Below are 17377 nucleotides of genomic sequence, written 5' to 3'. Positions count from 1 at the left end.
TGCAATTTAGAAAGGCAAGAGCTGATTGATAGCTGTCCTTACTAGACTCTCTTCTGCCCTCACCATTCAATAACCCAAAGTCCTCAATTTTCACTTAACTTGCTCTCAGAATCAGGAGCAATGATTGCTTGCTATTTATGCCCTTGTAGAGATTACCACCAGAGAGGCAAAAACTCATCTGCTTAATCTTCTTTCCTTATACCTAAAGCAGACCAGGAAGGATCACAAAAGCCAGATCCTTTCTGTATTAGTCTTTGTTGGCCAGTTCCATGGAGGTTTGGTAAATTCAGGGGATTATGATTTTACAAGAGACTGAATGTGGACATGTTGATAAGAGAAAGGATTCTCTGAGATTTTGTTTTGTTAATTATGTGCAGTTCAATCCCTGGTGAACTTTACAAAGGAAAAACATTTTCTTTGAGCAGCTCCCAAGTGCTTCACTTCAGTAGAGGACTGCAAGTTCTTGCTCCAGCCCTTCAGCAGAAACAGGAACTCAAGGGGCGAGCATCTTTAAAGTAATAACAAACAAGATTCTTTTTTTTTCTTTTCCTTTTTTAAGATAAAAAGCTAACCAGTCCTCCTCTAAACATCACAAATAAAAACATCTCTCATCTCATGCTGGACATCTACCATAGGCACGCATGCATTCAATCAAATTATATCCAGCATTTCCTTTTAATAGTCATTTTGTCTGGGAAGCTGTTTGAACGTGGATCCGCATACGGCAAACAAGCTCACTGGGATAGCAGAGTCAATTTTATACCTTCACACAACATCCAATCTTCAAACCACTACCCCGACCACTGTAATCTAAGCTTCAAGATAAGGAACTGTGTGTTGAGATAGCAGCCTTGAAACACAGCTTTTATATAAAAGGCCAAAGAAAATGCCAGCTGTTCCGTCACTATTATATTCTCCTCTCCCCACAGCGAGAGGCTATCAACAAATCCATGCTGTTATTTCTCGCTTTTAAAAAATAAAAATTCATTAACCTCTCATGACTCTGCAATCAGAGGACTTCTTTTAAATGGATAAATCTGGGCTTTATCTGAGATTCTCTGCTTACTGATCGCAGATTATTCCTCCATTTCACTGTTAAAACCCAAACAAAGCATCTTTTGGAATTATCTTGTCTGGGTTTGTTTTTATCATCACTGGAACAGCCTTTGCCTCCAAAAGCTTTGGTCAACTATCCTGTTTTCTCACACTGGTCTGTAACCTGCTCAGACAGCACAGAACTAGGAATCTCCACGAGTTTGAACTAGAAGGTGCAAGACAATACTGTGATCACTCAAAATACACTTTCAGAGCACTTCAGTATCTCAAAACAAAGGGATACTGCAGTGAAATGAAGAAAATGTTAGCATTTTCTTTCAAGTAGAGTTACATACAATTGTTCTATTTTTTTGATAACTCCCAGTTAGTCATGATCAAAGGTGGCTGTAAAGGATTATTAAGGAATTGAGCAAGTAAAATAAACAATGGTATGCAATTAGAGCTGCTTCAAGTATGCAGCTTTGAATGAATTAAAAAGATAAACTAGCTCTAAACAGCAAGATCTAAACAGATCCCAACCTAAACTTGGCATCAGAACCAAGATTTAAAATCTCACACCTGAAAAAACAGACAAGCTGAAAGATGCATCCTGCATGGATGCATACAAAACCTAAGAAGTGCTAAGACTCCCAGCGAGGAGGTGCTCCTGGAAATATGTTAAGAATTAGGTTTAGTTCACGTGAGGGGATACACACGTGGAAAATTACTTTGTTTTATATCTTTGCCCCAGATATTCTCTAACTTTGGTTGAAAGAACATATTGCCCTTCATTTCAGCATGTTTCCAAAACAACTTTAAGGCAGCCACTGTCATAGGCTTACTGCCATCATAGCTGGTACTCAGCCTTTCCATTACAGCTTCTTTATAGGTTTCAACATAGGCTTATTCCCTATGTAAAAAAGGAGGATAGGACAGACCATCACAGACATCCTCTTTTTAAATTCAGAGATGCCAGATCCTACAAAGCATATGCTCCATTTAAACCTGAAAAAAACTTGTTGAGAGTATTGCATACTGTGTCTCAGCATCTCTGCAGGTTACTTCTCTGTGTTTAAGATGAGAAAAATTGCAGCAATCGACTCCTTCACTCAAATTAAATGCAATCTTGACATTCCTGGCCTACCGTGCACAAGGGAATTTCATCTGAGGCCTATGATTTTCTGGGGATTTTACCTCTACGTCAGACACTTTCATGCGAGTGCCCTCTTTTCCCACAAATATATCATCTATGTCAACGAGGATATAGCGATCAAGCGTGAGACACAGGCGCTTGCCAGTCAGGTAGGCAATGGCATCCACGAAAATCAGTTTGTGCAGCCAGAAATTGAGGTTATTGCCAAAGAGAACCCGTTGGATCCCATCATGCAGACCCAGATCCTGCACCACCGTGGCATGCAATGCTTTGTGGGTGGCCAAGTGAGGAATGGACTCTGAGGACTTCGTGCTGGCCAACAGCACTGGTTCGTAGGTGCTGTGGTTTGACTGGAATACAGTCCAGTCATCACCAGGCAGGGGACCCTGCTCCACCTCATTAGCCCGTGTAACATAGAGCAGAGGAGCACTGGGGTTGATGTGATAGTCCCGCAGCCCCAGGTTGGAATGTAGGAAAAGGGGGAAACCCTTGAGCTGTGCACTGAGTAGGCTGTTCTCGTTGGCTTTGAAAAAGCCTATAATCCCCACTCCGTACTCTACACAGTATTTGTCCAGCAGCTCTCGATTCCAAGCATCTAGATTCACATATTTGAGGATATTCTCGTAGATAATAAGAGCATAGCGTCCCCTATCTTTGTCTGTCAACGTTGGCATATCCCCTTTACCAGGGGCGATCTCTGTCCTGTATTTAAACCGGCTAGATTCCAGGATAGCCACTATTTCCTGCCCCAGCTGGGAGTAGATGCTTTCTACAAAGACTAGCACCACAGGATCCGTGCGTGAGGTGTCCACAGATTTTGTAAGCCTCCAGCTGGCTTGTGGTGGGATTGAGATGCGGTGCTGGTTGCTGCAGTCACTGAAGGGCAGGGGTGGTGGCTCCTTGATTTTGGGACTGTTCGTGACGTAGTAAGCCAAGATGCACATGGAGATCAGGCTGAAGGCAATGAGCAGCAGGATCAACCTGTGGAGCTCTAGCTGTCGCACATGCCGCACTACTTTCCACAACTGAATCATGGTGAGGCGGGCTGCCCACCCCCTCCTCACACCCTGCAGTCACGTCGCTCTTCAAATCTCCAGTGCCACCACGGCAGTAGCCAGCAGCAGCTTTCAAAAAAGTAACAGCAGCTGCGGAGAGAGACAAAGCAAAAGCAAACAGCTACCAGGCTAGACTCCCAGGGATGTGCCATTTATCTCAAGTAACCATGGCCCTCAATTCCCATCGCTCTTTTGTGTGCTTCCTCCTGTTCCTCTTCTCTCACTCAGAAAGTCTTTTGGAGGAGGGGGGTTTCCTGAGTGTTGTCTCCAACAGCAAATCAGTCTGTCATCCTGTGCACAAGCACTTTCAGCTCAGCCTTCCCAGATGTCCTGTTTCTCATTTAGCAATTTTGCATTCACATGATGGCACCTCTTTGCATCCTGCAATTTAAAAAGAAAAAGTCAATTCTTAGTATGAATTCATGGTATTTAATGGCTTTGAAGTGAAATGGCAGGACTAGCAGGTGCTAGGTGGGCAATATTGCTAGCCTGTCACCAGGCAGACTTGCTCCCTGGGAAATGACACACATGCTTTGTACAGCAGCTCGGCAGAGCTGCAGAACCACCACTGCATCCTTTGGAAAAGAGATCCTGGCACTGTGCAAGGATGCAACACTCACCCTGAGGGAGGTTCTCACACCTCACAGCAAACAGGGCTGGGCAATCTAGCCTTCCCTCACTCCTCTTTATGCCACTGAACATGATAGAAAAATGCTCTTATTCTAGCATTGGCTTCCATACAGAGAGGAGAAGAACAGAGCCTCACAGTGCCTTTCTTGTCCCATTCTATACTAACAACAATATGTTGACTCCTTGCCTGTGACTTCCTGGGACCTTGGGATATGGATGTCCAAACTCAGCAGGCTGTTTCAAATTCCTGCCACCTGTCTTGTTCTGCAGTTTTCCTTGGTTCTCAGCCCTGTCTACAAGGCAGTCTCACTTCTGGGAACTCATGTTCTTCCAAGGCTCCTGAAACACTGCTCCATGAAGGCAGCATGCTTTGAGCATCACTGGAGCCAGGGGGCACAAGCCACCCCTGCGCTGTGTGGCTCATCACTGCCAACTGGTTCATACACAGTTGGAGAAGAAACACCTCTTGAAACCTTCCTCACCTTCTCTCATATGCCACTCATGTGAAGGTTTCATGTTGTGAAGCTCCCTCGCCTCCTGTGTTCTGTTTATGACAACAGACTATTTCACCGTATGTTGTTATTTTTCCAGGATAAAATGCTCAGCAAAGCCAACCACACCAACCCATCTAAAACACAAACACCAGGGAAAGTAACTACGCAGCCTCTCGGTTTAAAAATTATATTAAACCACTGTGTAGGTTTCTCTCCCTTACCAGAAATGGGACCGCCTACAGCAACAACACAATGTGGATACCGGCATATTTTCAGGGAGCATCTGCTGCCCGTCTGAGCACAGCAGGAACACCCTGAAAACCACATGCCGCTCACCCAGTCGTGCTCACAATGAGCCTTCCATAGCAGTTAAAAAACTCCTCTCAAAATCTTTCTTACTTGTGCAGCAACCCTCCTGCAGACATGCTCCACTACATTCAGCCTTTCTAACCACCTACATGGCTGGCACAGCTCTAACACCAGGAGGCACAAGAGCAACAACAACAAAGTACTAACAAAACGGTTCACCCTACATTCCTCCCATTTTTAAGCCCGTTGTTATCATCTGATAAATAACATTAGAAGATTTTGCATGAGCTTAAGACAGACATAAGGGTTTTTATATCATAAGTGAGGGTTTTAACAACCAGCTCCACCAGAAAAGAAACCACTTGTGAGACAGATGCTTATTTTGTAATGTGTATTACTAAACAGAAAAAAAATCCTTCTGAGTCAAGGAAAAGATCAGCACATAGATGAGGCCACTCCAAAGATTCCCACCAGGCTTCTTTTCCACACTGCTGGTATTGCTTGAAGTAGAGATTTAGATTAAAAAAAAAAAAAAAAAGCAGATTTTATACAAAAAGATATAATATTTTGTAACAGTGAATGCAAAATAGAGTGCTCTTCATACAAGCCTTATAAGGATCATTAACTATTATCCGAAACAACTTCTATGCTATAAGCTCAGGAGAGTAGTCTGGCTTGTTTAGTGCACAACAAAACCCATCCCCTGTGAGGAACCATAGTCTGTAAATATAAAGTATACTGCACTCCACATTCTGTTGGAGAACCTGATACAGCAAATCTTGTTGAAGGTCACACTGCGAGGCAGCAGATGAATCAAGATTTAAAAAAAACCAACACACTGTTTTCCAGACTGCAACTGGATGGAGCCTGCATGCCCAAATGGCCCTCTCTCATGACAGAGGTGGCTTTGGAAGCCCAGCTCAGCTACTGACAATAAGCTGCACTTGCTTCAAGGCAAATCAATCAATCATCTTTTCTGTTCTGCCTCTATATACTGTTAAATTCTTACTGGAAAAAGGACAAGAGGAGGAGAAATTACCAGGGGAGAAATGACAAAAAATACACAAATGGAATTCAAATGGATTTTTTTTTTTTTTTGCGGGGGGTGTGGGGGGGTGTTTGATACTGAAATGATAACACATGACCCTCTGCATAGAATGCATTATACAGCTCGTAATTCCAGTTTGAGTCAATAAGGACTGCCAGTGTGGCAACTCAGTATCCAAAAACACGTCAGAAATCACAAAACACCTGTCAGAAGCAAATGGGGGAACAGCCTTTGGACCACCACATCAAGCCCTGCCCACCCCATTGCCTCTGCATAGAAGGCACTGATGTTACTATCCTTACCTGGCACTAGAGCTCCTAGGACATGTTTTTACTGCAGAGGCAGTGGCAAAGAGAGGTAGAATTCAGCAAAGCAGTCACAGGTTAGAGAGAACCACATAATAAATACTGCATCTTTTTATGAGGTGAATTCCATATAAGACATGCCAAATAAACAGCTCCAGACAAATCAGTTGTGAAGTAAAGCAGCCTTCATTCCAATCCTGCACCATAAATCCATACAAAACACTCCACTCTGAGTCCTACATTCTCAATTTTGACTGAGAAGACTGAGAATTACAAGTCAGTGTCTTCCCAAACAGCTCAAATCCTTTTGGTTTTTGATGCCTTTAGATGAAATAGATAATAATGATGAAATAATTAGAATACTTGGCATTCCCTGATACATCCATGATCTTCACGTGTTAGACAAAATGGCGTTTTCACAGGCAAAAATAATGTGAAGAGGGACTTAAAAGCTCAATAGTCCATGTGTTACTTGCAGAAACTTCCAAGCAAGTGCCTTCCGGTGGAACTCGTAATCTAAGCACCACTGTAACAATAAGAACATGGAGCGTACTGATCTGTGCCAAAGCCTGGCAAAGTAATACATTACTTTTATGATTCTAGCCCCAAAGTGTCAATCTGAAGAGCACCTTCTCTGGTTCACTCACTCACCTCTCCCACTTCAGTTTTAGTGTTTTGCAAGGAGCTGTAGCTTCAAATTTCCTGGATATCAGTTTAAATATGAAAATCACAAGACAGCTGGGTTATTCTGCAGAATAAGGACAAAACTGGAGTTTTAAACTGGGCTATCACACCTGCAGAGCCCAACTGAGGGGCAAAAGGGAGAGGAAGCCCCTTTCTGGGCACTTGTGAATCACAGCAGTGTTTTGATAACAATGACTCCATTCAAGCCTCTAGCGAAGCTCCAAAACAAGACCCCATTTGTTACATGGGTGAGCTCAAAAAATAAAAAAAATAAATAAAAAAAATTAAAAAAAGGAACCTGTATCAGATTGCTGCTCAAGAATCTGTCAGCTCTGATCTCTTTAACAAGGCCTCACAGCCAGAGGGCATGCCAGCTGGCACAGCATGCGTTAAGCTCTTTGGGGACCACATTAGCTAGTTTAGGTTCAAAAAAAAAAAAGAAAAAAAAAAAAAACCAACAAAAATACCCAGCAAAGTTTGTATTGAAAGGTAAGAGAGATGTCAGAATGTCAGAAACCACTCACAACTCAAAATACAAAGCTCTGAAAAATCTACACCAAAATAAACAAACAAACCACCACCCACCATACTGAAAATTAATCCCTCTCAAAAGAAAAGAAAATACCTGGCTCCACTTTTGAGATTGAACTCCTTGGAATTCATCACAACAAAAACTTCAAGTTTAGAGGTAAGTTAATGTTTGCTCCAACATCTCTTACTGCCAGCTTACCAGCACTGCCTGAGTGCAAACTGCAGGAGGAGGCAGTCTGAAAGCACAGGAAGGATGTATTATTTTCTGGTGCACTGACACAGGCTCAGTGAGCTCCCGTCCCACCAGGAAAGCATTGCTATATCAGAGAGCATCGGGTCCATCATCAGCTACCTCGCAAATCACCAGCATTAAGACAAACCCTTTATAAAACTTAGAAGATCTGTTTCCTACTGATATACAGTGCTAATGTGAAACAAACCATTTAAAGAATTATCAGCTGCTAAACCACATGGCAACTGATGTGATGTGAAAGCAAGATAATAATCAGAATTGTGCGGTTTCAGCATCTGATCTCTAGATATTTCCAGCACTCTGAATTATTGTGGGGATCGGTACAAAAACCCAGTACTCATCCAAAACTAGAGACAAGAATGTCCATATATTTTCTGGGGGCTACTGGTACACTCATACACACTCATGCCCAAGGCACAAGGAAGACAGTGGGTGTCCTACGACACCTTATCGAGAACTTCTGTCACTCAAGCTCCCTCCTAGCTGAGCCACAGGATGTTTTACTATCCCCAAAACCAGTATAGTAAGTGCATTTCCACAGCTCTTTGATTATTCAGAATATAACCCAACTTTCTGCACAGTGGCAGGACCTTGTCTTTATCTACAACAGCTCTAATTCAGAGGTCTTTCTTCAGCACTTCCTGAGAGACAGCTGTTGCTTTGGGTATGAGAGGGACTGCAGTAACTGAGTTACAAAGTAATCAGAGACAGAATTTGATCCATTTTCCAACCCATTCCATTTTAACTGTGTCATCATGACACAGAATTCCTCTCTTGCCTGCCTCCTCCTGGGACACTGCAACCTCTCCCTTGGCTGTAGTGATTACCCACATGTCAGGCCTGCAAGTACTGCTCAGCTCTCTTGTGAATATGAAGAATCCAATAATATCAGCAGAAAATGGTGAGCCTTCAGAAAAATGGGGGTGGCTGTATTCCACATACTGGATTAAAAAAATACTTTGGAAGTTACAGCCACATTGTAATGTAATTGCCAATCAAGCTCACATCTGGGCTCTGGACATGTGTTTCAGCTAGCACCCACTGCCAGTCAAATCCTGCAGTGAGACTGCCCAAAGAATTCCAAACTCAGATCAAAGAGGCAAGAAACACCAACGGTGCCTACTCTGCTCCTACAGACATACTTAGAGCCTCCAGGCAATGCTGCGCTCTGCTTAGATGAGTCCCCATGCAGGGACAGGCCTCTTCTGGTACAGACCTGTGGTAAGGAGGAAAGCTGCCAGCTGGCCAGCTGTCAGACTGATAGAAGACCTGTGCAGTGAAGCAGTAATTACTTTTTTCTTTTAATTATCCCCAGACAGGTGTGCAACTTCACACCTCCTGCAAGAGCAACAAAATGAAGATCTGAATAAATTAAAAAAATAAACAAACAAAAAAACCCGAAACCCACAAAAAATTTCAGCCTTCAACAGTTGTTACCTACTTAACACAAACAGTACGCAGACTGCCAGCTGCACACATTCGCTGGAACTGAAAGGAAAGACTGGCACTGGAAGAGCTCACAGAAGGCTGTGTTTTCCACCAGCTGAGGGGATGTAACTGCTCTGCTCCTGCAATGCACCTGCTCACAGAATAGGTACTTTCCTCAGAGATACCCAAAGGGGCAACCCTAATTCTTTATTTCATACTCCACTGAAGTTCTAAGACCCAGCTATCAGCCTACCACAAAAATGTCACCATTTTAATGGGTAGTTCACGTTCTCTCTGTTTTGTGCCTCTTCTGACAATCTGCATCTACACACTCTGTGCCCTTTTACCAGAACAGGCAACGATACGAGATGGCAGCCTTTGGCTGCTGGGGGATGGAGAGATACAGTTAGTGCAGCTTCAGAGCCTGCCACACAAGGAGAACTCAAATCCCACCTAGGGGAGAAATGAATATGTCAGTCACTCCAAACGCTGGGAACGCACCATCTTCAGTCTTCTCTCGCCTCAGTGATCAACGACTTTGCTCTATCATGGCAGAACATTTTCAATGCAACTGTGAGAACAGGAAACAAATGCAGTTCCTTCCACAAGAGATATGGATATAGATCTAACTTCCACTCCCTCATGTGCCTTGCTTATCGCAATTCAGATAAATGACTCTGCTACTGAAAGCAAAATGTCTTCCCTGCTGTCTTCTCATCAGCAACTTAATCCAGTGAGGAAATATAGTCAAAGTGCAGCTAAAACATGACAACTCAGATTTGAAATGTCTTAATATAGAAACGTATATTATGAAAGTTCATTTGCAATACGAAAGTAGCCTACCCATTCTTCCTTTCAACTTCCTAATAATCAAAAAAATTCACCTCAATTAGCAAGACGCTGATCTACATTCAATTGCTTCCTCCTGTCAGTTAACATATAGGAACTAATCCTTTCCAGCCTATTTTATCTAGTGAAGTATGGCAGTACGGAACAACAATAACCATTTTAATACCTTTATGCTGAAAGCTTGTCCAAATTAACACCAGAACGTTGTAAGTAAGCTCTACCAAAGATAAAGCATTAGGAAAGGCTCTTGTACTTACCTGTTCTTGTGTATTTGCACCAAGATTCACATGGGCAGAATCGGTTGGGTTTATGAGGAGGGCATGTTTCCTGACTCTGTGCAGCAGCTCCCTCCCTCCCTGTGAGCTGTACTCAAATTCAGGCCCTGACCTGAACTATATTACATGTGCTCTGCCTTGCTGACCTGGGTTTGGGTGTACCTGGTGCCTTATGGACTCACCCACTGACCACTGGACTCAATGTTGAACCTGGTGTCACCAACCACCTCTAGCTCTCTTGTGTGCATACTGCAGGATTGCACCTTTGTTGCTGAGGATGCTACCCACATCAGCTTCTTATCCTTCTTGGCTCCCATCTCCTATTCCCTGGCGCAGCAGCCAGTGCTTGCTGCTCCCCAGCAGGCAGCTCAAGCCATTTTCCAGCCTTACACCAGCATCACACGGCCTGGTCATTTGGCTGTGCACAAGCTTTCCCCAGTCACCCATGGCCTCGGGTCAATCTCCAAATTCTGTAGAAGAATGCAGCCAGTCTACAAGTCAGGTCACTGCCCTGATTCCCAAACCTTTCAATGGAAATCTGTGACTGTACAGGGCATAAATACCATGTTAGATGTAGCTAAGCTTTGCTACCTGCCTGTGTGACTACTTGACACACATTAGTTGCTCAGGAATACTAGTCTCCTGGCTCTCAGAGATGACTTTAGATGACTCCTACACAGAGCACCACAACACCATGCTTAAGAATGCAACTACCTATGTCACTGCTCTGAACCAACTCTTTGGGGGCTGGTAAGTGTTGCTGAGAAAACTTTGCTGGAGCTTTAGCTGAAGCCAGGCAGTCATTAAATATGTTCTCTAACTCATAAATCCAGTCATGGAGCTTGAGGAGGAGGGAGAAGAAGATATGTGACCCGTTATCAGTCACGGCTAACAGATGCCCACAAAGATGAGTTGATCTATCCTAGGCCCTGAGGCAGATGCCACCCTGGAGAAGAACCTGATAACAGGTTGGGAGTGGGGCCTGAACCTCTAAGGAGATCCTCCACATTCTGCCTACAGCCATCCAATGGCAAGGGCTGAGGGGGGTGGAATCTGCCTGCCCTCACCCAAAAGCAGGAAAGCAGGAGGAGGAAGAGGATAGATGGAGACCCCAGATAAGGTGGTTCAGTGCAACTATGGCCTACCGGAGTCCTTATGACTCCACAGGAGCTTCATACACTTAGTTTGCAAGTGACAGCAGGAGAGAGTTTTGCTAGAGAAACAGGGTGATAAGGAGTTGTGGCTACTGTTAGACTTCCTGTTTTAATGTGGGTGGAATTATTTAATTTTCCCTCAAACCATCTGTGTTTGTAATTGTTACACAATCACAGAAACACAGGCAACGCACACTTATTTCCACGCTCACTATCACTGTTAAACAAGAATTTAAATACCCCAGTATACTTTCAGTTCCCCCTTGTAGAAATCTTGCTTTTTAGACAATCTCTATGGACAAATAAAACTAATGATTTCAAAATACATACGCCTCAAATGTAATAATTCATTTAAAACTGTTACTGTAATTACATGTCACTAGTTCTTTACCTTCCTCCCATTTTATAGACTTAATTGCTAAAGAGAGTACTGCATTCTTACATTTTTAATTAGTCACTGATTACGAGTAGAATTTCTTTCTGCTTTGAAGCTGCATCTTTAGAATATTCCTTCATGCAGAATAAGTCCAGGTTCTCATTAACATCCTAATTAACCGTACTGACAAATTCAGGAACAAAACCTGCCATGTTTGCAATCAAATGAACCCTTTGATAAAGCTGAAGTTTTGTCAAGAAAGCTGAAGAAATTTGAGCAAGATGTATATCTCAGTTAGAAAGTGCTGCTGAAGAAAAAAGAACCTGGGTATAGAAAACTATTAGATGCCCAAATATAGGTTTTGGAGACTAAATCAGCTGTTTTGGAGCCTTTTCCCCAAAATGTATAGATATTAAAATTTCCAAAAAATTCACTAGTTGATTTTTCACTGTTAGAAAGGAGACTATTTTTGTTTCGAATAAATTATTTTGTTTCAAATAAATTATTTTTATAAATTTAGATTCCAAGATCAAATTTTTATTTGGATTATACAAAAACTTATGTTTAACCTTTTGGGGCCAGCCTAACTAACATAACTAACCTAACTGAGTCAGTCTTGTATGCCACTTTGCAAGCTTGTGTAAGTACCTATAGGATAAACTTAAATATAGGAAATATTAGCATTTCACACGTAACAGTAAGTCACGAGGTCAGATACTAACAGAAACGGGGCTTAAGAAAATAAAAGCACTCAGAACGCTGTTAATTATGAAATCTAGTTCAAACTAACAGTAATATTTTCAGGTGTTGTGCTTATTTATTTTTCCCTTTAATAAATCTTGATTCAAAAAAGTGAATTGAAAACATCAAATTCCAACAATTTTTTGTTTTAATTGATCAGACTGCCTTGCACTCAGTTGTATGGGAAAGAACAGAATTGCCAGAAAAATTGAATTACTTGCAGTAGAAAGATAAGTATTCTTTGCATGCTGTATGGTGAGGTGCTCAGTGGAAAAGAGCATCAAATTCTCTTAGTCTAGCCTTATAGAAGGCATTCAATAGTCCAGAAAATGCACCGCAAAAAATTCAATGACCTACTGCCATTGCATACAACAACATAACTTATCAACATACAGTCATACCAATATAGTAGCTCCTTTTCTGCAGAAGTTTTTGTGGTAAATTTTGTTACATACACACAATGACTTGCAAGCACTTTATAAACAGTAAGAAGATATGTTTCCTTGCATGCCTACAAGAGCTTGTCCATGCTGGGAAAGAAACAGTCATCGCTCCAAAATGACCACCAACAGTGAAGACGTGCTGTGACCATCCTATTACTGAACACCAGATTTGCTGGTAGCCCTGTATTTTCTACCACCATTTCATGCAAGTTGGCAAACATAGCTAAACTCTGCCTATACAAAGAGGCTAGCTGATGCTACATGCTGTAATACAGACACTAATTTTCACAGTCTAGCAATTACCTTAAGATAAAGCACAGCTGCTCTTTAATAGCATATGGAAAACTGAACTATAAATTAGTGAAAGATTCTGTACTCAAACGGTAAGGAGAATTTATTAGCAATTATTGAATAATGACCTAATGTAAACAAGGCACCAAAAATAGTGGCAAATATTCTCCTTATCCTGCAGTATATCTTATCTCACAATAAGAAACATGATCCAGAACAACAAATATAGGAAAAAAAGCACAGAGAGACAATTAGTCAGATAAACAGCTTAGAAATTATTGCTGGAAGAAATAGGCTTGCAAGAGCAGAGAGAGAGAGGGAGGATTTGGCAGCAGAGCTGGGAGACTGTTCCAGGAATAGGAGGTAGCACACAACAAAATGCAAAGCTGAGAGTAGGAGGAAGAGATAAAGGGAGGAGTATACAGAGAGTCAGAGGGGAGTAGGAGAAAATGACAGCTCACATTGCTTAAGGGGGCAGAAACACAGCAGCTAAAGACAAATTTTGCCTCAAACATTAGGTCTAGTTTGCCTACTTTTAAAAAACATGGGCTCTCTAATAATCAAAAGAAGCAGGGACTGAAAGACTGAACATCTACAAGGACGAGTTTCCAGCAGGAATACATCAGCTGGTTTACAGCTTATGTATTTAATGCTCATGGAAGAGGGCTTATAAAGTCTGCAAGTGTAAAGTTCACCGTGTCTTGCAATACCCAGGCACACCAGAGCATTTCATCCATATCCTGACTGAAGCCACTGCTGGTTTTGCTGTGAAAATGTACTACACTTGCAGTACTGACTACATTTACCTGTTTCTTCTGTTCAGAGAGAAGTGCTGGGGAAGAAAAGAAGTCAGAGACTGCATCACTACACCACCGTTCTTACAGTACTTTCTGTCCTATCAGCTGAGATAGTTCTCCATACTGACACAAAAGCAAGGTGCACTACCTGGCACCTGACTTAAAGAACACTCACAATAAAACATGATAAATGCTGAAATTCCTCATTTATATTGAAATCTAAAGTAGAGATGTGCTAGCTAAGCTCAGCAAGGTAACAGACACTTTATAGTTTTCAGATCACTTAACACTAAAATCTCATGCACAGTTGTGATGGGAGAGAAACAATCACATTTAGAGCATTCAAGTAATTCAAACTTGACTTTGCAGTAACACTACAGCTAAATAATTCATGTTTTTTAGAAGCCCTGAATTAGATTAACACCGTACATACATAAAAAATTGTTTCTTCTTTTTCTACTATGTCATGAAAAGGGAGAATAAAAGCAGCCTGAGATATCCAAACCGTATTTTCTTATCTTCTCTATTGTAGCCACAACACAAGTATTAAATAATTTTTAGCTAAAGAAACTTTGAAGAGCTGTAATTGTCCGACTAAAAAATTAAACCATGATAAGAATCTTTTGAAATTTTAGACATTAATGTTAAAGTCAAATATGCAGATTAATTTTAGTTCTAATTATTTGGTCTACTTAAATCTGACATAATTAATTTGGTAGCTGGAATGTAAAAATTACAGCTTTTTGAAAGACATGCTCTGGTTTGGTACACAACAAAGAAATGAAGCCTCCACGTGAATTGCAAAATTGGAGTCTGCATTGTGGATCTGGGTTACCGTTTCTGCAATATGGAAAACTTTGACTTTGTCCTCATTCTCTCACAAAGCACTACATGGCTTGCAGAACATCTGTGACTGGAAGACTAATGGAAAGCTCATTCAAAGGACCTACTGATACCTTGATACTCATAGCAAGAATCTTGCTCTGGTGCTTTTATGCCAATTTCTGCACACAGACCTCTTTGCCTGCCTGCTCTGTCCCAACCTATTTATCTGACACGACCAAACAGCAGCACGAGGCAGCAGCCTGCTGCTGGAGGCAACCCAGCCTCGCTGTATTCCTGTTGGCCTGCCAGGTTTGGAGTCACTGCACAGGCAAACGTGCAAACTCACCTCTACCCTTTCTAGTCAGGAAAGGACCTGCACACGTCCCCTCCTCTTTGGTGACAGGAGGCTGCCAGACTGACAAACGCATTGGCCATTCCAGCTCCTGGAAACCCAGTGCTACCTTTCAGCTTCTCATTTCCCCCCTCTCAGCAAAGCAAACAGCAGCAGCAGCAAACCCCATCCAACCAGTACCCAGGTATGCATAGGACTACTGTAGGCTACTCCCATTCAGCTCCTCTCAGAGTTAAGAAAAGACAACTGTTTTCTAACACACATACACTGAGGAGCCAATTGTGTCCTCTCATCCAGATCTGGACTTTGCAGGGCACTTAGAGAGGAACACTCCACTGCTGAGCCAGAACTGAGAGCTCCATGTTCAGGAGACCAATACTACAGACTGCCTGTCAGGTAAATGTCAGCATCGTTTTTGCCTTCTTTCTCTTCTAAGAGCAGCTACAGAAGGGGCAGAAGGAAGAGGAGCATTATCACAAGAGAAAAGACAGGGTGGGATATTGAAATCTTCAACTTCCTCTACACACATTTGTCCACAAGCATAAAAAATGTTTTCCAAGATTATTTGTAGAAACAACGAGAACTCTTTATGTACCTTCTGGGAGACAGATAAATATCATTTTTAAAGCAAGGGAATTTGAGAGTAAGACTGAGTTCTGTCCACTATTTCACTTCTAACTTGTGGTTACACATTGCCCAAACCACGTCTGTAAAATGAGAACCATGTTAAAGAAAGACTGTGAGCAATGGTGACTCAACAGCACTTTGTGAACAGATCAGAATGAATTCTTATCCTGATGCTACCCCGTAAAATAAAATTCAAAGAAGCAATAAAGGTGGGATTGCCACCTGCACGATTGCAAACATATAGATAATAAGATTTGAGACAGACAGAAGGTGAAAAATCCTCTTGCATTTCTCAATCAGAAGAATGAATTCAACTTGGCTTCACTTGCTTACAGCACAGAAGCTGGTCTGTGAAAGGGGTGAAATCATTTTCCCCTCCACTGTATTTGCCAAACTCATACATTTCTTTTTTTTATTGCTGCTGTTTGCGTCAAACAGGGGAACGGCGCTCATTCAACAAGGGCCACCTCAGAGGTTAAACTACTGGCAGCGGCATTTAATTCATTGGGAAGGAGGATGACAGTGAATTTACTTTAGGTCAAATTGCTTATATGAAGAATCACCTTGGACTTTGCAAGAGCTAGGAATACAAACAAGAGGATATTTAAGTCCTCTACCTTTTTAGAGAGCGTTTTGCTTTCCTTCATGATCCTAAATAGATCGATGCCAATCAACCAACTTCATGTAGCCATGAATGCTACCCCCAAGTGCCCTACCACTTCAGAAGAGATTCCTCAAATTGTCTTCCCCACTCCTTATATGAATTCAAAACAGTAGCTGTAAATACAGCAGTGGGAGGCACCGGTGGAATTATGTGCTCACCCAAAACCCATCACACACCCTCTCCCCTAGGGGACATTTGCCCACAAATATATTCTCTCTTGAATTTTCAGCATAAAAGTGCTTACTTTGAAATGAAGCATGCAGTATGGAGTAGCCAGTAAATATTGTAGAAAGGTGAACTTCTCCATTCTGTCTTTCTTGGTTCTAAAAAGGAGGGTATCTGTATAACCTCAGCTCATACATGAGGCTATGAAAAAGCAACATTATGCACCCTTTGTTGTACAATACCTAACTTTACAACCTTTTGTTTGGAAGAATCCATCACACTGGATTAAAAGGAGCTTTTGAAATGGTAAGCAACAAAAATCCCTTCAAGGAATATTTTGCATTAAAGATGGCTTCAAGTTCATAGTGAAAGACTTCAGTATCATCCATATTCTGAGAACAATGCGTACTTGCTCTCTGCCAGTCCCTGTGCCTGGTTTGTAGCTCTACAGGGAGTTGGTTATTGCCCTAAGGGAGTATTAGATAATAAAGAGCTCAGAGTTTGTCTTTCGCTTCATGCCCGGGCTCATCCTAATATGTCTAAGTAGGCTTAGTTTGCAAGCCTACCTTTCTTAACCTCTTCCCCCTCATGTTATCCAGCAACCCAGCAACATTTTTTTTTTTATAAATGAGCACTACCAATTGCCTCCTTTGAAACACACTCATTGAATCCATCACCTTACTTAGAGCACTCCAGAGGACTAAAATGAGGTTCCTAGCTTACAAACACACCAAAGTGCTTTCGCTGCACTGAGTGACTCCATCATGAAACACCACAAAACTGGCATCCCACAGACTGGTAACTGCTCAAGTACCTGCTCCAGTCCAGCATCACTACACTACAGGTGGCACTCCAGCCTGCTAGAAGGAAACTCTGAGACTGGTGTGTGGAAT

The 17377-nt window shown here is 42.0% G+C and overlaps 1 protein-coding gene and 1 long non-coding RNA gene across 6 annotated transcripts in view; one reads left to right on the top strand and one right to left on the bottom strand.

The window, feature by feature from the left end:
* The window catches only part of NDST2 (N-deacetylase and N-sulfotransferase 2), a 108284-nt gene that overhangs the window by 19960 nt on the left and 70947 nt on the right, over positions 1-17377 (bottom strand). For 4 of the 5 annotated variants that reach the window (XM_010714379.3, XM_019617588.2, XM_010714380.3 and 1 more), the window contains one exon: positions 2230-3624. In XM_010714379.3, coding sequence (XP_010712681.1) covers positions 2230-3222 — 993 coding nt within the window. In that variant the 5' untranslated portion in view covers positions 3223-3624. Of the gene's footprint in view, positions 1-2229; positions 3625-7338; positions 7464-17377 lie in introns of those variants that run through there. The other variant, XM_019617589.2, reaches the window with a different exon arrangement.
* Positions 8093-8869, top strand: LOC109368795. The gene is made up of 3 exons (XR_002117139.1): positions 8093-8398; positions 8529-8718; positions 8813-8869. It is a non-coding gene; the product is annotated as an uncharacterized LOC109368795 (long non-coding RNA).

Source organism: Meleagris gallopavo, chromosome 8 (genome assembly GCF_000146605.3).
Source record: "Meleagris gallopavo isolate NT-WF06-2002-E0010 breed Aviagen turkey brand Nicholas breeding stock chromosome 8, Turkey_5.1, whole genome shotgun sequence".
Classification (NCBI taxonomy): domain Eukaryota; kingdom Metazoa; phylum Chordata; class Aves; order Galliformes; family Phasianidae; genus Meleagris; species Meleagris gallopavo.
The sequence above is the reverse complement of the archived record's forward strand: the minus strand, read 5'-3'. Positions and strand labels throughout refer to the sequence as shown.